The 23,692-nt window shown below is 38.8% G+C and overlaps 1 protein-coding gene across 2 annotated transcripts in view; it reads left to right on the top strand.

Annotated features, from left to right (window-relative positions):
* hpse2 (heparanase 2) overlaps positions 1–23,692 on the top strand; it is a 58,277-nt gene that overhangs the window by 12,260 nt on the left and 22,325 nt on the right. Inside the window, exons 4-6 of one of the 2 annotated variants that reach the window (XM_056394661.1) lie at positions 18,958–18,997; positions 20,881–21,050; positions 22,605–22,776. In XM_056394661.1, the coding sequence (XP_056250636.1) occupies positions 18,958–18,997; positions 20,881–21,050; positions 22,605–22,776 (382 nt within the window). Of the gene's footprint in view, positions 1–18,957; positions 18,998–20,876; positions 21,051–22,604; positions 22,777–23,692 lie in introns of both variants that reach the window. The other variant, XM_056394662.1, reaches the window with a different exon arrangement.

The following is a 23,692-nucleotide window of genomic DNA, read 5'->3' as shown; positions in this document are numbered from 1 at the left end:
CTGTTTTAGTTATCTAAATCTAAATCTTAAGCTATCCTGACCATAACTTTAACATAGATGTTTTTTGGCCTGTCCACAATATTTCCCTAAATTCGCCATACATTTCAAAATTTTACAATTGCTTTGTCTCAATTATCACATCAGAATTTCAATGTGCACAACTTAATCAATAATGGAGAATAATAATGGAGAATACTGGAGTGTAATTTATCTCCCTGACAAAAAGCATTGTGAGTCACTAAACAGGACATACAGAAAGGCAGAAGGTTAAAAATGTGGAAAGACAAACATAAGGAGCAGGCACAGAAAGGGGAATTTACTAAACATCTGTGAATGGCTTTAAAATGTTTTCATCAAAACAAACTGGCACAGCTGTCTACAGTCAGAGGGCCTCTAGTTATAACTCTGTTTTTACTCATTTGAAAATCAAAACATATTTTCTTGCAACAGTGGGAAACATGCTCCATCCTTCCTATTAGTTCTGCTATATGACTCCTCCCAGCCTTTTATCCACTCTTTCCTTAATCTCATGTTTAAATCTCTTTTGTAAGGAAGAAGTAGAATTGTTTCTGCACCGTCTGTCTGCCTTATCTTTTTGTTTAAAATTCCCTCAGTGAATGTGCACGTTCACACTCACACACAAGGCGTAAATTGTGATGGATTCAGTTTTTGGTGTTGCAGCTGCTTCAGTACCCGGTCCATCTTCAGCTCACTGCTGAATGCAGATTTATGAGTTTCTCTTGCCAAGTTCCACACTGTAACACTGCAGTACAGCCAGTTGCCGTGACGGCAGGAGAATGAATATAATCTGCTTTGATTTGTTGATATCCATAATGATATTATTGGATATCATTGTGGATCTTGGAAAGACCACCGGTAAAACAAAGAACATTAAAGGTTGTGTGTATGTTTTTAAATATTACAGCTTGCCCGACTGTTTGCTTTACTGTACTATTAAAGGAACAGGACCTGGAACTTTGCTGTGCTGTACTGCCAAGAATGAGAGAGTTGAAAATCATATTTCTGCTGTAAGCAGTGCTTTTATACAAATACATTATGTTGTGACGATGTTTTGGAACATTATACATGGATCATAAACACTGCTTCCAAACATATATTCAAACCTATCCAACAGAGAGATTTCTGTCTCCAAATTGTCCACACAGTTGGTTGAAGTGACATTAATGTTCTCTTAAGAAGCGATATTCAACATATATTGATGAATTTTAAATGTTTGTTTTGAGGAAAGAGGTTTTATATTAATTTCTAACCTCACAAATTAGCAGTCAAATCTTTTTTTTTTGCTCAAGGTCTTTTTTAGTTGTATTTACTCATACAAAATTTAAATCACAGATACAGTTGGATAAGCACATACATTCATTTCACTTGAATGGGAAAGTGGTCTCAGACCTTTGGACACACAAGGTATTTAATCCATAGTTTAAAGGTTGGAGGGAATTTGTCGTTCCATTTAAGCTGTGTAAATTGTCTAGATAAAATGGATGCCAAAGCTATCATATTTTTTGCCTTGCGACTAAACCATATATCTTGTGGCGCTACATCAAATACTGCAGTAGTAGCAGAAGGTTCTATAGATACCTCCAAAACATCTGAAAAGGTTTTGAATGTTCATTGCCAGAAACTATTTAGTTTTGGACAAAACCAAAACATATGTGAAAAGGTGGCTGGTTTTTGCCCGCATCGGTCACACATAGGGGTCGACAATCGGCATGAAATTAGTTAGTTTTACTTTAGACCTGTGAGGACAATGTGAAACCTTGAACTGGATAATTGTATATCGTCCCCACATCTTCCTCCCACTGATTCCTTAACAAAAGAAAGGGTTTGTGTCAGTTTAATAAGGAAAATGGAATCTGTAAGGCAGCAATTTTACATGAGATGATGAAGATGAAGTTTCTCAGATGAGGAAGAGTTAGTCAGAGATGGGAGACAACAGTTCTCAGTTGAGGCACTTTACTACAGGGCTGGGTCAGGATCATGCATTGGCAGAGATTGACAAACAACAAAGAAATCTCAAATCTTTTCTACCTTTGCTTTGATTTATATTGGGCACATGCACTTAGAGGGTTAAACAAAACAGAAAACACAGTTCAATAGTTCAAGACAAAATTCTGATTATTAGAATCTAAAAACAGCTGGGTGTTTGTGATGGGAAATAAGTGGAGGGTGCTGATATACAACTACAGAGTTGCAAAAATATATGAAAAAAAAATTAGAGTGGAAGATATTAAAATTGTGCATCAACTAATCAAAGGATATGAAAGCAATCAATAAAAAGATCTCTTATTGTGGTGACCCCTCTTCCAACCCACACATCAGAAGCTCCATCTATAATTGATTCTGTAAATAGGTGATTCTTCACTATAGGAGCTTAGATTGAGAGGTCGTTGAGTGAAAAGAATTGTCTGAACTGTGTCCAGATGTTAAAAGAATGCTTCACAATCTGATTTGAAGTGTACCTGGATATAGGTTCAGATGGGGGAAATTTTGAGCAGAGTGTGGCGTATAAGGAAGAGCATAGGTTCTCCAGTTGTAACCATTTGGGGGCAGTGCCATGGGATGGAAACTCCAACCAATATAACATAATCCTTATGTTAACAGCCCAGTAATAAAATTGAAAATTAGGGAGAGATAGTCGGCTGTGTTGATGGTGCCGACTGTAACATGCCTCTATGTATTTGAAGGGTTTTCTTGTTCCAAATAAATCCAGATATCAATTTGTCTCTAGAAGTTAAATCCTTTTTTTCATTTTAGCACTTTTTAATTCTCTTTACGCCTATATTTTAGTTATAGATGAAGCAAAACTATTTCAACTGAACTCTTTTGTATGGATTAAGTCAATGCTTTTTTAATTTGTTAAATAAAACAAAGCTACTGCTTTTTGTGATTGCAAGATTCTTGTAGAGTATAGAGTATAAAATATTTATCAAATTCTCCTGTTTCAACTTCTAAATAATTGACAAAAGAGAGAAAGGGAGCATGAGGGGCACAGTAAGAGGAGGAGATATAGAAATGGCTGATGAAAAAAAAGCTGATCTAAGACTATAAAGGAATCCATGAAACTAGGCTAGGCTTCCTATACCTAATTAGCTTTGGATTCTGCCCAGTTGGTTTTAGGGTTTCATGGCTAATTATTTGTGGCATAAGATTACACAATACCAATAATCAACACACTGATGATTATGTATTAGATCCAGACGAGGAGTGCTTTGAAAGATGCTTCTGGCATGAACCAGGGACAGCAAATTGAAATCTTGGCAATGTGGTGGTATCGTGGAACACCGAAGCCAATGTCTGTCTGCGTCTGGCCACCAGAGCCAAACCTGCCTGGCAGCTACCGAACAAACCCGTGCTTTAGTAAAAAAAAAAGAAAAAGAGAGATCCTTATATCAATAACGGAGTTAATAAATTTGAACATTAAATCATGAAGAACTTCATCATTTCCACAGCTGAGGAAATTTTGTGAGCTAAATAAACCTACTGACTTAAATTGCAAGTAGCTGTCTGTGTAAAACGAGACATGCTCATTTGTTTTGTGGTTTATTCAAAGCTATCTCTGCAACTAAATTTTAAGCTACATATGTGGTTTTCAAGGATTTAGTTCACTGCATTTACCCTCTTGGCCACCATGTGTATGTGTTTTGCACTGTTGTGTTTAAAGTCATGTTCATTTTAAGTGTATCTCTATTAAAATAACAATAGATTATAATAGATTATTCATGCTCATGTACACAGTGACAAAGAAAAGGGAATCCCTGCGGCACACCACTGAAGATTTTTACAATGTAACACATAATAGTATCTTCAGACAAAGGAGCTCTGTTAGAACGTGAATACATTATAAAATTACACGACTTTATATTTTATGTATTTGGCTGGATTTATTACATGTTCTTTTTCAGTCTTACTTGTCAGTTTACAATTATACACAGTGATGTCAGCTCAGTGTGACAAACGCTTGATTGCCATATTGCCTGCTTTTTTCCTTTTACTCTTTCCACATGGCCTTCACAGACCCAGAAGTGTCTGGTTTTTTTTTTTTTTCTTGATCGAAAGAATACCTAGACTGTTTAAATCATGGATGGACATAACATGCAATTCCATGTGCTTGCAATATGCCCTGAGACAAGTGCCAGCAACCTGCAAATGAATGTCATTTTAATAGCCTGATGCATGGGAAATGTTTGAAAGCAGTCCTTCCTTTCCTATGATTGTTTGGCATGACATCCAACCTCCACATTTTTCCTCAGAACTGTAGAAAACATACGTTTAGTATCAAATTTCAAATCATGGCACTGTGTTCTTTACTTTTCTGAGCCATTTTGTGCCAATGGGATGGACGTGTAGCAGGAATTCTAGTACCTCTTGAGTGTGAGTGTGTTCGTGTGTGTGTGTTCGTGTGTGTGTGTGTGTGTGTGTGTGTGTGTGTGTGTGTGTGTGTGTGTGTGTGTGTCTCAACTCCGTATGGATCCAGATGAAGTTGTTATCCTGAGGGGAAACATGCCTCCTTCATTACCAGTGAGACACATTTTATTTCCTTAATTTGACTCTCAGGCTGTCATTCGTTGTTTATGAGATTGCCCTGTGTGTGTGTGTGTGTGTGTGTGTGTGTCTGTGTGTGTGTGTGTGTTCATGTGTGCATATGTTCATGTGTGTATGTGTCTGTGTGTGCCTCTCCATATGTATTTGTTGGTATTAAAGTTTGTACTGGAAGTAGGGGGTAGTAAGCGGTTAGGAAGCTGTAACCACTGTTTAGAGATGTGATTTGACCTGGTGTTTAAAAATGTTGCACTTCTTTCAACCACTTACACCCGAATTTAACACACTCATTAGTGTCACACAAATGTTTGCGGCATTTCTGTATGCATGTGTGGGTGTGTGTGTTCAAGGGAAGCATATCCCTTTCCTCATAGTGAGAGAATACACTCTAATCGAGAGTTGATCAGTCATCATCAGTATGGATATCTTCATATATAACTTGTCACCTCTTTTTTTTTCTCTGACTAAATGTAACTTATGTAAATACACTCTTTTTCTTGCAACCTTGTGTCCAAGAGATGATCTTTCTGTAATATTAACTTGCAACAGTAAATTTGTTTTCCAAGAAATGATGCACAGGTTGGATATTTAATGCAAGTATTTTCCATATCACAAGATGTATTTTAATTCAACTAGCTATTAACATGGTACATCCTTCCTCTTTTCTTCTCCATAATCTGGTCTTCATCTAGTTTGTATCCACCATGGTAACTGCGCTTAAGTTTTCTATCGTAGTTTGAATTATTCCTTTTGATAAAATTGATTGTTTCTCCTCTTTTAAATCATTTCCCTGAATGTGTGAGTTTGCCTACTGAGGAAATGCCCGCCAGTGTTTGTACTCCAGCACCAGGGACATTAATCTCGCAGTGTCAAAGCCCCCCACATATATTATTGTAAACTCCAGAAACTGTTGCTTGCATAAGAGTTTGGCATGTTTCTCTTCTGGCCACTTGTGAATCCTCTTTAATTCTGCTGTTTTTTTCACTCGGAGCATATGGCTGGTTGGATTGTGTTGGACCTTGTCAGAGGCCATCTATCACACCATGGTGTCCTGCTGTGTTGGAGATTCACAGCGCAGCTCTCAGCCCTCAGAATGAGAAAACAAGAGCAAGAGGGAACAAAGTTAGATTAAGAGCGAGGAGAGAGAGGGAAGGGAAAGGGGGATGGAAGGAGTGAAAAGTGAAATAACAGCAACAGACAGATGGAAAAAAAGAGAAGGAAGAAAAAGAGCAAAGAAAGAAGAAAATTTAAAGATGAATAAAACATTTTTCCATGTATGAGACCAACAAAGAGTGTTTTCAGTTCTTCTCTAAACCAATGTTTTTACCATCCCAGCAAGTTTAGAGATGCTCCCAGCTAAAGGCTCTGAGCGACACCTGTGGTGTAAAACTGTGCCTTCAAGGTTGAGCAAACATGTGCTTAGGGTTCAGTAGCTTCACACTTGTTAGACTCCCCAACAGCCTCAGAGCACAAATAACATCGTCAGAGCTCTCTAAAGAAAACATCTTTAATAAAAAAGGGTGTTTCCAAAAACCTTTCATAAGCCACTAAGAAACTGGCGTCAATTTCTGGTTACCTCTGACACTTACAGATGGAAAACAGAGCCATGCATGTTTCACATTATTTCCTGAGCTTCAAAAAGTACATATTTCTAAATATAACTGACTATACTATATAATATACCGTATAGAATAATTCTTAATTTCATTTAGATTAAATCTACAATTAGATTTTGTGTCTAAAACTATTAAATAACTTTCACATTGTTCTATAAAAAAAATCAACAAGGAAAAAAACACAGTAATTGAGAAAACATGTCGGTCCTTGTTGAAGTGTTGAGAAAGAGACTAAAGCTCTACCTGCTCCAGAGGCATCGCTGCTGGCTGTGCATGTCCTCTGACCCTCACATGAAAAGAAAACATGTATGTGCCTCAGAGGGATATGTGAAGAAGCTACCTCCTAATTATTCTGTGTGTTAGATGGTGTCTGCGGTGCTCTGAAAACATCCGTCTGTTGCTTGTTAAAAAAAATGAAAGTAAAAAATGGTAAAATGATATTGATGAGCATGAGACTCAAGACATGTTTTTCTTCTCCTCTGTGCCACTCCAGAGTCTTGAAAACTCCGGAAATAATCACTGATATTTATAGAGATTAATTTCAGACAGAATAGTAGTGAGGTGAGGATGGATGACAGATGGAGAAATGTGGTCTCAATGCGCCGGTAACTTGGATGTTGTTCCCCAAAGCCGCATTCAAGTTCAAATGAAGGACAAGAACATTTTTCCTCCACTCTAACCAAAATTTGTGCCTCACTGATAATGCAATCTTGAATTGTTGTGTTGTCGCAACATCTCCTGACATGCCTGCGGGGCTTCTTTGTTGGCACTGGTTTATCTATTAAATAAGATGGTTCAGTGTCAAACTGACACATTTATTCTCTCAAATTCCTATCATGCAACATGAATATGTAACATCATGCTCAGCTGTAGAGGAAGCACATTGTTGACTGTTGAACAGCTGCATAGGGGAAGATTTGATAAGTTTAATTACCTGTCAGCTTTATCAGCAGGTATTTGGCACGTATTGTCTTTCTTACTCACCACCAACATCAAACCACTTATGCATCTGTGTAAAAATCTCAGCAAGGGCCTTATTTCCTGTTTTCTTCTTGAAACTTCAACCCTACAGGTGCCCAGCTATCTTCCAAAACAATGATTCAGTGCAGACGTTGTCAAACAAACAGCTAAATAACAAACAACCCGGTAACCAAACAACATAATCCAGAGTTCCAGGAAACAGCTGAAAGCTGAAGTCTCAAAAGGAAACTGACTTCACAGCAGAAATGCCTGACATTGAAATATTTGCATATCTGTTTGTTGTGAAAGATGCTGATTACTCAACAGCTTTGAGTAGTAATGGATTATTGTGTGGCTTTTTGTTTAAACTTTTAAAATGTTATAAACTGAAATGAGAAGCACGATAGGCTCTGTGTTTTAGGTCAGATAGAGTTTTGAATAAGTCATTAAATCTGAACCCACATCTCTGTCAGAGCCTGAATATTTTTTTGTTTGTGAATCTAAAAAAATATGCAAGAAACTTGGGCAGACACATATGGAAGCCAGTTTAGGCTCGGCTGTTGGGATGGTAACCTACTTTTACTGAGACCAACAACAGATAGCGGTTTGGCTACGTCTTAAGATCAGACACCTCCGACAAGTTTATAGTCTCATTAGAGCAGTAATGGAAGCTTAATGTTATATGTGTGACCAAATTGTTTTCATTCTCATTTGCCAAAGTCTCTCTTTGTTTCTGTTTTTGTTAATTGGCATAAGTATCCCATAATTGGTGCCTTGGGTTTTTATTTGGAGATTTTATTAGATGCCAGCTGATGTATGGTTACAAGATGACAGAGAAAATATGTAAACTATTTTATGGCCTTTCATCACTTTAAGCAGTGCTGCTCATTTAAAACATATTTGATTTATGTCTCAACTCTAATATAGAGCTGTTTATGTGTTGTAAAGAAATTAAAAAATAAAACAAAAAAAGGAATAAAGAAAGCAAAATGATGGAAGAGGGAAAGAAAGAACTGGACGAGAGTTATGATTGGATCATGGCTGGTTGCCCTCCAAGCCCTTTTACTCTGAAGCTGTTTGACTCTGAAGGAACTCTGGTCTGCAGGACACTGCGCTATGTTATTGAAGGAATTTTATGAGTCCATAAGTGTGTAATGAAATTTGCCTTGGTCAGAGGAGTGAAGCACGGAAAGGTAAAATGGAATTGAATTTTCTGTGGTATTTTCCTCAGACCAGCATTCCCTTAGGGAGCACACAGGACTGCTTGCAGTGGCCCAGGCAAGAAGAGGCCAAGTGAAACCCTTCCCTGAGGTTTTGAACCTCTGCTGTGAATGGCAGGAGCCGACACCTCTAACCAGGAGCAGATGTTTGGCTGGCTTGGCTTGGCCTGGTCCTTCGCCTGGCAGAGTAGGAAACCTGGGGGCTGATGTAGCCAGCATGCCCCACTCGCAACCCTAATAGCCTGGCTCTACATCGCTTGTTCTCTCCTTACTGAACTCCACTGGCTTCAGAATCCTTCACTGTAGGTCCAGAAAAGTCTCTGGAACAGAGCCAAGCCAAGGAGAGTGCATACACATTCACACCAACATTAGCATCTGAGCACTAACTAAAGTGATGCTGCAGGTGATTCTGTTTTGATGTGATAACTGTTATCCACATTTGTTTTTGTTTGTTTTTTACCAGTTTACCAAAGTTTGCTTCTTCTTTTTCTTAAGCCTGCGTAGCTTTCAGGTGTAAGTCAACCAGGAGTTTCAAAATAAGAGCGATGTTTTCCACCATGCGCACATTAGCAAAAGTTATGAATCGCTGTTCATTATTAGTAAGTTACACTTTTGAAAGTAAGAGTGAATCAAAATGCAAAACAAGGAAAATCATTGGTACAATACTATAAACATCGGATTGATTTTTGACTCAGATTTGTCAAGGGTGATCTTAGTTGCAGGTTAATGCTTTCTAATCCAAGGTCTTCATATACATTTATTTAAAACATTATAACAAAAGGCACGGAGAGTATCATTAGAGAGTTTGAATAATCCATTGGAGTTAGGTGATTCAGATGTTTGGTTTCCTGTGATCTCTGTTTAACAGTAACAGTAAGAGTATACATTAAAGATATTACAGGACACCTTTCATCTTATAAAACCTCCTCTGAGGTTCTTCTCCTCCCAACATGAAACAATTTTGAAATGCTCCAGATGTAACCTAAACATCTTATTCTCACCAGATGTGAACCGGTTGCTCTGTGCTGACTTAAATCCCTTTAAAATGCACCTTATTGCATATAAGCTGACTCTTACTTATTCCTGGTGTCATCTGCAATGTTTCTGTTGACTCATTTTACAGACTTGCTAAATATCAATCTTATACTTCTAGTCTGTGGAATTTGCTTTTGTTTAGTTGATTGTGCTCCATTTTCAGCATCAGCTCATTTTTTTTTACAAATTAAAACACATTTTAACAGAGGCTGTGCAAATATTCAGATATATCCAAGTGACATTTGTATCATGTTGCCACAAACATCCTGAGGAGATAATTCAGTATGAAAATGTAAACACCATCAGAGTAGATTGGTTCAAACTATTGTAGAATATAAACAAGTCCAGAACCAACATAAACATTAATCATGATTTTTGCCCTATATAAATTTATAGTGACATTTCTTTATTCCTTCTAATGGCTCTGTCACTGTTCAATTGTAATTATTGTTGTTGGTCATTATGACAGAGACTTGGAAAAAAAAAAACCCAACGTGAACTGACATAAAATCACTACATCTGTATTATGGGTTAGAAATTTTAAGGACACTTTTTTTTTTTTGCTTCCCTTGATTTATTTGGACTGATTTTTCGTGGTTATATTATTTTCTAAATTGTGCAAATGAATGGAACAAATAAATACTAAAAGTGTTTATTCAGACGCATTCTTCTGCAGTAACACTTTGACAGAAAAGTATATTTTTTGATGTTTCCTGCAGTGGGTGTAAATGAATTGGTATTTATTTGTAAAACAGAAAATTTGATTGTGATTGATTTAGCATTCAACTTATTCATGATTTCGTGTACAATATGGTTTGAAAGTTGAAAGCACCAGTGCAAGTAAGTGTGAAAGCACCAAAGCAGGCTGTCATTTTCCAAACCTCAAAAATGTAAATGAACTAGTTGAACAAAACATAATAATAAAACAAATGAAAGTTTCACCTCTGTGCAAACCTCTGCCAACACTTCCTAGTGTAGCTGGAAAACACGAGTATGGAAATGTGCTCAGATCTTTATGATGGAGCATTAGCTGCTCAACAGTCAGACTCAGGAAAACTCAGCAGGACAACAAGACTGATGAAAATATGGTTTGAGACTTTGGGAGATATTTGTTAAGGTGAATGGTTGGAAAAAGTCTCCTCTTTCTCCACAAACATCTGGCAGGAATATACATCAGAGTGCTGGGACGAGTCCCAGCCTTGTTATAACAGGTTGCTGCAGAAACTCAAATGGGACTTAAAAGTTTAGAGTTATGGGAAGAGAGACTGTCTGATTGGCAGATGCAGGTGCCCCCTGTAGTGTTTGTCCTATACTCGCCAGTATTTTGAGGAGGAACTGTGATGATTTGTGTCTTTATTTTTACATGAGCTGCATTGCTGTTGTGCCACGTCATTATTTTTACCACAGTGATAAGTAGAATGGCACTCAGCAGTGTGTATACCTCTGCCAAGGCCAAACATAACCACACGTCTTTCTGCTCCAAATTGTACAAAGTCATAGATCTCAACACCATAAATTTGTCTGATTTTTTTAATATGTGAAAATCCATACGTTATTTCCTGATAAATAGAAGAAATGTCAAAAAAGGTCTATCTGGCAATGTTCAGGAAAGTGATAATCCTGGGTGTGCGCCTTTAACCGTACCCGCACCAAAACTGAATGGGTTCTTCCCTGGCCCATGCCCCATCGCTCCACCAAGTTTGGTGCAAACCGGTTCAGAACTCTTTGCGTAATCCTGCTGACGGATGTAAAGTTTAAATCTTTGAAAATTGTTCTTTGATTACCCTAAACTGCGAAATTAGTGGCTATACATTAAGAAATGTAAGTTATACATGGACTGTATAATGTGCATTTCATACATATTTATAAAAAATCTAAATGTGCAAATCTGGCTATTTTACATGTTAGAGGACTGAAATTATTTCCTTGGCTTAAACTCATTGGCAAACATTTTGTCACATTTGTATAGGTATTATCTGAGACTAATAATGAAATTATTACATATATTTTAAAAATGTTATCCCATCAGTCATTCAATTATATTTAATTAGGTTAATTATATGTCATTATATTTAAATTACAAAATAACTCATGGCTTACATAGTCATTGTGGTCAATTCACTACATAGTAGCATTCTTAAAAACATTTCGTAACTTTTCCCGGCATCTGATATTATGAATGTATAATTACCTATAAAGCTGTTGTAATGCAAGGTGGTAATTCTGTAACTGTTTAATCTGGCTCTACTTGTTCAGCTGAAGACAGACCCTCCTGTTTAACTGAAGGATAAGTAATGTGTTTGGATATAGTTTGAGAGTGGAAGATGATTGCTGTGATTATGGTGATTATTCTAGCAGTGAAACGGAGTCTGGGATACCCTATGTTTGCTTTGCTGCCCTGCTTGGGATCTGGTCTCCATAACCCTCATCCATCACATGGTCTGGGATCAAAGATACTCCTCTTGAGCTGGGAATGTTGCAAATGTCTTAAATACCCCAAAACAAATGTTTTGTTTGCCCTTGTTTTTCCAGTCTTTCGTTTTTTGAACATAATGAATTTCCAGGTGGTAAAAGAGGCATTTGCTGAGAACTTAAAAATGTTCTTCCTGTGGATGAGTAATCAGTGAACTGCACTGTGTTTGCAGCCTAAGCAGGTGTTTTGTGGGAAGGGCTGCAGACATTGTTTTATGTCCAAACTCTTTGATGGTTCAGGGGCAGTAAAGCCCTGGGCTTGTCTCCCTCTTGTTTCACTCTGTCTGCCCAGAGGAGTCTTGTTTCTCTGCAATTACAGAGCAATCTGCGCTCAATTATTGCATCAGCAGAGGTGTGTGACAAGATGGCTAACCAGATAAGAGGTGGAAGCTTTACAACCACCCTCTTTAGAGGTGACAGTGTTACTAATCTCTGGTAGTAAAAATGTCAGGTATGGCTCTGACGCCTCTATCTTTATCTTATCCTTAATGTTGTTCAAAGAGATACTGCATAGAAGTGAAATCTGCTGGACTTTTTGTAGCCTACAGTATATTTAATTTTCAAGCCTTCTCTTTAAATCAAGTTTAGCCTTTAATGTCCTACAGAGATTAAATGGCATGTTTTATGTGCTGCAGCATATAGGTCTGCTTTATAGACAACTACATATCATGTGCTCTTGTTTAAACACAGTTATTTTTTTTTGGTTTCTTGACCTGTCAGTGCATAGACTTGTCATAGTGTCATCAAGCTGTCATCATTCAGTAATTGGCAGACAGTGACTCTAACAGTCAGACAGCAGTGGGTGACATGACACAATGTGTTGTGACAAGACTTCAAAGCACATTAGCGCTGTGGCTAACATCTCCTTCCTTTCTACAAGCATGGACATATGTCAGACATGTTGGACACATGTTGGACCTTGGCTTGCTGAAAAATCTACCAAACAAATATCCACCAGGGAAAAGTGCACTGCTAATGTAATATTGCACATAAGATAGCTAATTAGCTAGTCACATGTAGCACTCTAGCTCGTCTTAAAAATATAAAACCTGCATCAGTTTATGTTCTTTTAGTTGTTTTGTGTTTTTTGTCGATTTGATATAATGGAACAAGTTGAAAACAGCATTGAGATCACCTTGTGATACTTCAGTTGTCATGGCTAAGGTATTAGCTAAGAGTTGCATATTTACACATCCAGCAGATATGGAGTATCATTAGAATTTGTTTTTAATTGTTATTTCTGGCCATATGATGTGTGTAAGTCCAAGATTTGATTTGGCTTGTCTCTGCTGTTTGGTGCTGAGCAGGTAGTACAGTGGGCAGTTTGACTGATAACAGCTGCCTGCCAAAGCTGGAAATGACACTGATGAGAGCAGTGAGAGTGAACCAAAGGAGTTAGGTTGCAGACTGATAAACCAAAACAATTGGCTGAAAGATGCCATAAAGCTCTGTAGAGCTGAGAGGAACTGCATCCCTATGAGAAGGTCATTTGATCCATTGTTAACGTAAAACATTGATTAGTGCAGCTTTAAGATTGGTCAGTTTGAATGGTAAATGTTGTAGTCCTTATTCTTCAGCGTGACTGCTAACAGAATACTGTCTGTCCTTGGCTTGTAAACCACAGTTACACAAGTTTGTTTACATTTTGTCTCTGCACTCCTGCCAGCTCAGCTGTCAAAAAGACACTCTGGGCCGCCCACTCACAGGCTTGAATACTAAAGGAGCATTTCTGATGAATCTCAAAAGAATTTATTTTTTTGCTTCCCGTCATTAATAACATGATATTAACAGTAATTTTCAAAATCACTTTCACATCAGTTTTGACAGCAAAATGAGTTGACTGTTGTGATTTCTCTTTGGCTTTAAGAGATTAAAAAGCTACCCATGGCCACCTTAAATATCTCGTAATTAAGAGATTTGTTTGTAGACAGAGATGGACCGTCATTTAGATTGAAGAGTTACTAAACAGCCTGTCAGTTAATGATAACAGGATGATTCATAAACTCCTTTAGCTCATGGTAACGGATGTTAAATCCCTTCTCCATTGGTTGTGTTTGGTTGTGTTTGGTTGTGGTTTGTAGGTAGCTCCACAATGTAAACAAAGAAAAGAGACCTGGAAATGTTTCTCTCCTGGGAAACAAATAGTTTCACACACCTTGTTACTTTACAGGCCAAACACAATGAGGTCATTAGTATCTAAAAAGCGTACTTTTCCCATTATGGAGTGATAGACAGTGGCCATTGCCAAACACATGTGAAAACCACTCACACCCCATACACATTTCCCTCACACCCTGTTCCCCCAACAAGTGGTTTGAGTTACATGACCCAAAGCCAATGAAAGGCGGCTGATGTTATTTTGTCCACTTCTCTGTCTTTGATTTGTTGTCTACTGCAGCCTGTTGCCTAGGCTGGAGCACACACACACACAGAGCGGCAGAGAGTGGATGTACATTACATCGAGAACAGTGTATGTTAACATACCACTCATCTTACTCACCAGCTCTGCTGACTTGCTCTGCATCTCCTTACACTGGGTACACAGAGGAGGGCCACACACAGGTCTAGTCACAGCAAATTCACAGATTGAGGTAATCTCTCTCTCACACTCTTGTTTCCACACACACACACACACACACACAGACACACACACACAGACGCACACACACGTGCACACAAACACATCGGTCCCCCTCTACCAACAGAATTGAAAACAGGTGCCCTCCACATATCTTGCATTCTTCCAAAATACAAAAGTGGTTTGACCTGAATGGTTTTTGCTGGAGTGGAGCCACCCTGTATGAAAGAAGAGTCCATGTGGAGATGTGTGTGTGTGTGTGTGTCTGTGTGTGTGTGTGTGTGTGTGTGTGTGTGTGTGTGTCTGTGTGAGTGTGTGTGTGTGTGTGTGTGTGTGTGTGTGTGTGTGTGTGTGTGTGTGTGTGTGTGTGTGTGTAAACATGGAGGCGTTGGGTTCTGTGCAACACACTGGTGGAGCAGCACAGACTCACACTATATTGGAACCACATTTCTCCCTCTGCGCAACCCTAACATGCAGTGTCAAGTTAACATCAGGATAAGTCGCAGATACACCATACGAACATAGCAAACTACCGCATTTAATAGCTTACGATACATCGACCGTAACAGTATCCTGGTCTGGCTTTGACCGATTTGGATGAATGATCAAACTGCATCGATAGCTGTTCTTAAACTTTTGACTATCTTTTTTAAAAAATTGCGAATCGGAAACGTCGGTCTTGAGATGACCTTGCTCAGTGTCTTTTTCTGCAGTCACAGAAGATCTGGTTAGTGGAGGAACTGGTCCAATGAGAAACAGAAGGCAGAGAGTTGCTAGACGAACCACTGGAGCTGGTGGAGAAAAAAGATTGAAGCCATGATGGAGGAGCTGATGATAAATGCAGCACACTTGGGTTTTCCTGGAGATTTTAGCAGTTTACTTCAAAATCTTTCATGACTGGTCATGCTGTTTGTCTGCGACTACATGTGTGCACGTGGTGTGTGTTGAGTATAAATGTTCAATTACTTCGCAGTCCATCTGGTAAAACCTTAAATACTGTCATCAACCATTGTCCCCAGCATGTTAAGAACAATTTGATGGATGCACAGTCTGGGAGTAGCCGTCTCCACCATGCTTTCCCCACTGAGTTCATAATGCCTATTTAATGCGAGTGTATGTGTGTGTTTCACTGCACAGTTCAAGTTGATGTAAGTTGTTACAGCTGACAGAGAAAATTACAAGCATCTCTGCCCTTACATGCGCATACATGATGTAATTTCATGCACATGTATTTTTGAGTATGAAATTATTATCAATAATTCAAAGTCTTTGTCTCATAGGTCTGTATTCTGACCTATGTTTTGAGATTATGTTCATGAGCAGTGTGGACATTTGAGATGCCTTTTTAACCACTCTGGAGTGCAACGTGTGCATCTTTAGATATGGAAAAACACATTGTATCCATAAACAGGAAAAAGGCTCAGAATTAATTTCTCTAAACAGCCTTCTCCCCTGTCTGCACATGTCTCTTGAGGATTTGGTTTTGATTTGGCTTTTAAAGCAAGCCAGAACTCAGCTCAAGTCTCTTTGTGTGTGTATGTGTGTGTGCTTGTATGTTCCAGACTGACTTTGATGGAACTAAACATCCAAATTGACATTTGCTGTGGCAGTAAGCTGTGTCTTGCAGTAAGTCATTATATTTCTGTACTGAATGAAACCAGAGATAGAAAACAAAGTTTTTTCCGTGCTCCCTATTTTCTCTCCCAAGGCACAAATGATGGGGAATGAAGGAATGTATCCGCATTTCTAAAGTCCAAGACAGGAGTTGTTTTCACTAATCATCTTCATTCAAATTTTGGGGGAGGAAGTGTAAGAAGATGCTGTTCCCTCTAAATAGCTGATGGGTGCCAATTATTAATGTAACTTACAGCCAAACCTGGTCAAGAGCAAGTTTGTCTGTCACCTGACAAAATCATAATACTGAAGCTTTTAAATATAAAAAAAAAAACATTGAAAAATAAAAAAAAAATTTTTTTTTTTAATCCATTGATAAAATAGAAAAATAGAAATAGAAAATCTTGAATACAAGACCCTTATGTATTACTTTGAGGATTTACAATTCATTTGGCTTGTGCTTTTATCCAAATCAGTGTACAAATAAGGTACAATCCATGCCACAGCACATCAAAGAGACACCACCAAGAACGCACTTCCTGGTGAGGTAAAAAAAAATAGTCCCTGACAAAAAAAAAAGTGTTGCTTGAAATTTTAAAGTTGAATTTCTAATTTTGGAATTTGTTTAGGTCCCCAAAGCTGGTCTGTCTTAACTAACATAACTAACAGCACTAGGTATTTTCTTATTCAGGGAGGATATACGATGTAAGTAATGTGATCCTTTTAGCTTAAAAGTAAAACAAATCATAATTTAAAGCTGCACTCGGAGATAACTCTCATGTCTTCTTCAGCTGATGGTGCAACAACAGAGAAAAGTGGTATTTCATTGGAAAGTTCAGATGGGTGTCTGGTTCATGTGGGTGGTATATAAACCAGCAAACACTGTTTGTGTGAGTGCATACAGGCCGAGTGTACGTAGATGTCTACCTCAGAGTTAGAGGGAATATGCAGAACTGCAGAAATGAGGCATAGCGCTGACTGATGCTGCCGGCCTCTCTGCTTCACTGAGCTGGCTTTTCTATCAGATAGACAGCTTGACAATATCCAGACCCCACTCTTTCCGTTACATACAAACACACAAAGGCACGCTAACACACGTATACACACAGGCACATACACACACAAGCGGGCGCACACAGCTTTCTGGGTTTGTTCTGCTTGTTTCTGGCTGGACTGTTTCTAAGATAAAAGAGAAGTTTATAGCTGAGTGAGACCACTGAAGTCTGACCTCTCAGACAGGCCTTCATTGTGTTATGTGTAACTGAGATTTCTGAGACCCACTTTAAACCATATTACAACATAAGAAACTACCATTCTTACAAAAAAAGCAAATTGAATAATGATGTTGACTTTAAGAGATTATTCAGTGTCACTGGGATGTGCACCATTTGTTATTGGTTTGATACATTCAACAGAAGTAAAGGCAATTTCACGTTTGCTTGATTTATTGTCTATGTCTGTGTTTGTGAAACAGTAGATCATTTGTATTGTTTCCATTTGGGAGAGTGACTGTCCAATAACAATAAGTGCTGCTATTTCACCCTAACCTCAGCATTTATCTCCATATTTCACTGAATCCTGCTGCATTTCTCCTTTTCAGTGTTACGCAGATGTGATAGTAAGCCGTAACAGCTCACATACACAAAGTGCTTGTGCATACACACACAGATTCACAGTCTGTTGGTAATGTCATTACTTTGGTCTGACTGAGATCACAGATTTGTAGCTTCAGGGCTTGCTAGTGTCCGTGTAGGAGCTCTTTCATGTTTGGTCTTACTGATCTGCAGATTTCCTGACACCAGGAGGGTGGATCTACCCAGCATCCTTTTCTCTTTGGAGGAAAGCATAAGATGCCCTGCTCTTGTCAGGCAATAAATGAGAGCTTTGCCATGCTGGTCAGGGATGCTATACTTAAAGCTTGGGCCAGTAGCTATTGTTAGTGTGAGCAACTGACTATAGCATCTGCCCCCCAGGAGGCTAACTGAAAATTAACCACAATTAAAAGGATAGACTGTTCCCAAGGAGTGTTACTATTGTTCATCCTGTTTACCCAGAATAAGACAAACTCATGGCTAACTGTAGCAAAGGTATGTACCATCCTCCTGTTTGGTAAATACACAGTTAAAATGATTCAATATTACAGCTGGAACTAACCATTATTTTCACTATTGATTTAACCGCCAATTATCTTTGCATTAATTAGGTTAAACATGTGGTCAGTGAAGAGTTCAAAGTGTCGTCTTCATGACTGATATTCAATGTACTGTTATATTATGACAAAGACAAAACAACTGGTGCTGCCATTTAAGAATCTGCAACCTGAGAGTGCATCTTCATCTTTCAGGAATTCTTGCTTTAAAAATGACTGAAATGCTTAATCAGTATTCCAAATAGTTGCACATTAGTCTTGTTGATAGACTAAAAGATGAATCAACCAATCATTTCAGCTCCACCTGTTACATATAATAACTGATAGCCATTCATGTAATTAATATTAACAGATAAATGAAATTATTTAACTCCTGATCCACATCCTGCTCATGTGCTGGAAGAATATAATAATATGAATGAATATATATTAAAGTACTTGGCAAGCAAAAAAAAAAAAAAGCAAGGTAGCGAGTGCAAAATGTGAAACTTTCAGTACTGCAGATTTTCTTTCTCTACCTTTGCCTTCACCATTCAACATACCTTTAAATTGCATAGATGCAAGAAAGCCATGTAAAAGTTTGTCTGCCACAGGTTAAATAGAATCAGTAGTAAAATTCCCCAGAAACCAAACTGACACATAAACACATAGACATTTATTTGATCATACATGCTGCTCTCAGACCTGCCAGCAGAGAAACAGTATTTTTAGTAGCTTGATGTACCTCATGATGCCTTTATGATGTGTGTGCAGGTCTTGGAGCAAGGCTGGTCGCCTTCTGCTCAGATGTCAGGTGAGGAAAGGCCTGGAATCACTCATCCTGACAGCCACATCTGGCGCTACTTTCTCTCTGCTGTTGCCCTTAACTCTGCTCCTGCAAACAGACACCACTCTGATTTAACCACAGAGGGAAGGAGTTATGATAATAGCAGTTATGATAATAATGTTATTGGTGGTTATTAATGAGATGGAGAACAGAAAGTTTACTCAGGAGTAATACACTCCCAAAGAGTGATGTGTGCAATAAAACCATTGTTAGCATTTTTTTTTTTTTTTTTTTTGTTTTCAGGCTTTGTCCTGCCCTTGCTGGAAACCGAATTAATGCCAGGTGCAACAAGCAATCTTTCTGTTCTCTCTATTTGCTCTGTGGATTATACATAACCGCTGCACTATTGGAAGTAAAGGCTTACAGTGAATGCTGAATAAAAAAAACATATTTGAGCTCAAGCGTGACATAATAAGCATTGTTCAGTGTTCAAATGTGTTCTGACTCTGATTTAAGGCCAGACATTTGTATCTCTCACGTCCATTTATTAAATATTCGAATTTTAAAAAGGCGTGCACCCTTTTAACAGCTTGACATGCATCCAGAAGAATAACCTCACATGCACCCTGGTCTGCTCTGCTTTTCTCACTAATCCACATTGAACGGAGCTATCAGTTGGCAAGCTCAGCTGGTGCCAAACTCACAGTTGAGGGCAAACTCTAGCAGGAACCAGACCGGCAAAATAGTCTTCATCTGTTTCCTGTTGAGCCTAGGAAATAAGGGTCGGAGTTCAGGGTAATATTTATGATAATGGAATGACTCCAAACAGATTAAATTTCAAAACAAAAGCCCAAGGTATCCAGCAGGAGCCTGCAGTCACACATTAAAATATAAACAAACAATTTTGGCACTCTTACCATATGCCAACATCTGTGGTAGGCGCTCGTCCTTTACTGCGCAGTGAGAATAATGTGTTTTGATGGAGACAGCAGACATAAACGTGAGTGAGCAGTCAGCTGCAGAACAGAACAATCCTGTGTTAGCTGCTTTGAGGAGCACATCACCACAGGAGTCCATGATGGGAAAATCAGTCCGTCTGGATTCTCACTGAATGTTGCTGAAGACGAGACTCAGCTGTCATGTGTACAAATGGACGCGCGTCACGTGCACTAAAAGTTCAGTACCTGGAACATGACAAATGATTGCAGAATAAATCCCAGCAGTAGCTCACAGTTTATCCAAAAAACAGTACACGCAGAATTTCCATACACGTTACTGTTGAGAAATGCAGTCTTCTTTTGCTAATTGTATATGTTACAATTTACTGAGGTTGAAAAATTTAGAAGAAGCCACCCTGTTTTTAAGAGTCACATGGGAAAGAGCTTGTTTGTTTAAATGGACAAACCCAATGTTTTTCCAATGGCTTTTTTCATTTGGTGATCTTTAAAACTTTTTTACTCTTTCTCAGCATTGAGAACTTGCAGAGTTCCTTATGACACAACATACCTGATACTCTAGTGTTTAGCCAGACTTGTTGCATATGAACTTGATGATCAAACTGATCGTGTTACTGTAATGATTTTTTATTTCTTTTGAGTTTACAAACATGGGTTTTACTTTGTATTCAAAAGTGAAAACAGCTGTTTATTATATTTTCTTCAATTACATGAAACTACAAGAAATAATAAGAAAACCAAGATAGCTGCAAATACATGTGGGACAGAGAGCACCAGAAATTGAGTTTCAGATATGGCTGTAGAACAATAGAAGTGTATTCCCACAGTACATGGACATGAGAACCATTAGATCATTGAGTTCCACATGGTCTCCATCATGTTCATATGTTCACATGACTCCAGGTGCATAGAAGAATCAAAGTTACAACTGCTTTGTGGGTTTCTCCCAGCCAGGTCTTTAGACAAACTGTACAACTTTGCCGACTGTGCTGGTCTGCATCTGATCCTGGGGCTTAACGCACTGCACAGAAACCCGGACAACTCCTGGAACACCTCCTCCACACTGAGCCTCCTGAAGTACAGCGCTGGCAAGAAGTACAACATCTCCTGGGAGCTGGGCAACGGTCAGTACAGCAATACCTGTACTAATACACATACTGCCTACTAAATAACATGACAGGCTCCAGTAAAAAGTAAAGTTATGTGTGTGCTGCTGTCTATTGATGTGCAATGAGGTACCTCTATTTTAAATGATAGGACTTAAAGATGATTTTTTGGCATAAATATAATTGACTCATATTTGCATAGATATTGACTATCAATATTTAAAAAAGGAAAGTGAAATGGAGGAGAGGTTAGTCCAAGAACAAATACCTTTTCACAGATTTTAAAGGTTCTTGCAAAGAAATATTAACAATGATCAAGCTGCAAGCAGAAAGATGGCAATCTTCAACAGTTTTAGACTAAACCTCAATTAAATTGTTACCTTAACCTGGATGTCAACAGTTGTAACCTGATGACAAAAACACATAAACTTGTCAATGCCTAACTTAACCAGCCATAAACTATCTGCAGCAGGTTTGTTCTCAAACTAGAGAGGTGATGGGTCTCTGTTCCTGCACCTCACTGGAAACCCTCACAACCAGAAACATTTAATAGCCTGTCACTTCTAATACGTAACTAACAGAATTTAAATGAAGAGCTTTCACATCAATGAAGGATTGGTAAAGTAAAGGATATTTTTTAAATTACAGGATTCAAGTTTTTTTCTCCACTGAAATTGTGCTATGAGAAAGCAGTCACACATTTTGTTCATGCAACATTTACTTGTTACAGAGACATAATTTAGAGAATGAATGGTAAATGTGTGTCTAGCAGATTAAGGGTTAAAGTGAGGGTTCATTCAGGGATGAAAGGAACTGCTAGTCCTCGTGTCATCCTAACCATCTGTGTTCCTGGGGAGCTGCATTTCACACAGAGCCGCCCTGTGTTCGCCTGCTGCACATCACTTCATTTTTTCCTTTCACTTCATCCGTAATAAAGCCGACAAAAGAAACTTTCACTTTAGCCTAAGCCTAAAAGTACCATGCAAAATCCATTGATTGGACCATGTGAAAATTTTAGTGAGGGCTTGAACCGTAGCGAAAGTAATCATTTCAAGTAAATCATCCAGACAGTGCAGACAGAGAGCGAATTTGCAGAGGTTGGATGAAAAGGTGATCCATTGAAATTTGCTAATAATATTCTCATTATAGTTTTCAGGAATACAGCACAGACACAGCTGCATACACACACACAAAACATACACATTTAAATTTTTATTTTACAGCTCAAACAGAAACTGGAACAGATTTAAATACAATGCTCTTCAGTGGTTAAACAGCAATGGGTCTGCAAAAGTTTAGTTTTCCTCCTTTTAGGAACCAAGCTCCCTTTCTCTCTTTGTTTTACTCATTCTGTAAGGCCACCCTGTGTGCTTGGACCATTCCCCTGACACCGAGTCCATCTGTCTGTATTACTACGAATTGCCCAATTATCCCTTTTTCTACTGGCTGTTGGATACTCTCTAGGAGAGCAAGATCAGACTACAACAACAATAATATTCTCTGCCACCTCCCCACTGTTGCTTGTATAAACTTTATCTCTCCAGCTCACTCTACTTTGTCTCCTCTTCCCAGAGCCGAATGCCTACCGCAGCATGGTGGGTCGTGCGGTCAACAGTACCCAGTTGGCTCAGGACTACACCAAGCTGCGGACCCTGCTGCAGTCCGTACGCTACTATCACCGCGCTCACCTCTACGGCCCCAATGCAGGACGACCCCGGAAGAACGCCATCCTGCTGCTGGATGGGTGAGTCAGCAAGTACAACATTGATTGGGCAGGATTCCACTCCTTGTTAGGCTATCCCTAACAAAAGGGAAAGGTAGTGGAAAGTATGCTGCAGCGGTTTGGGACTTTTACTGAGCTTTACTCTGTTTAATGCACCCACACATACACACACATTGTAGTAGTGTTCAGTGTTTATGGATTCCCACTCTGCAGGTTTTAGGGTCTCAGCTCCAGTTATACCATGTCAGCCTAAATAAAGTGTCATCTGATTGATAATGTGACGGCACAATGTCCCACCTGCTGGTTTTACCCAGAAGCTCCACCAGCTTCGGTTTGACTCTGATGGCTTATCCAACAACTCTCTCCGCTGCAGCCTGTGCCCTCGTGAGATTGTAATGTCATAGTTTGTAGTCATACCTTTACTGCAATAAGTCCTTATTACCTGCACATCATTAATAGATCACTGTCTACCATTGTCTAGGGAAAAGAGATCTCTATCTGCTCTCTAGATCACTTGTCCCATGTTCTCCTTTCAGAAAAAATCTGAAATCATAAGGGAGAAATTAATATATTTTGGTTTCATGCTGGTGGTTCCTAGTTTTGCATTGATTCAACTGAATACTGTTCTGGTATCTGTCTATGTATCATTTCGATACAGCCAATCAAATCATGCATTGAGCTGCGATATCAGCATCAAATATCAACATGCGTCTTATCCTTCATCTCAGCTTGTTGAGAAGACAAACATACACCAGGGAAAAGTGCACTACTAATGCTAGTTTGGAGGCTGGATCGCTTAGTAGCTGCTCAGCTGCAGCACATTAAACAGCATGTAAACCTACTGGATGATGGCGTGGTGCCTACTCTTCCTCCCATGACATCTAGGATTCAGTGCAAGTTTGTTTACTTTGGCTGTCATTGCCTCCAGATCCAGTGT

The sequence above is a fragment of the Seriola aureovittata genome, chromosome 14 (assembly GCF_021018895.1).
Source record: "Seriola aureovittata isolate HTS-2021-v1 ecotype China chromosome 14, ASM2101889v1, whole genome shotgun sequence".
In the NCBI taxonomy this organism is placed as follows: domain Eukaryota; kingdom Metazoa; phylum Chordata; class Actinopteri; order Carangiformes; family Carangidae; genus Seriola; species Seriola aureovittata.
This window is presented reverse-complemented; position numbering and strand designations above follow the sequence as displayed.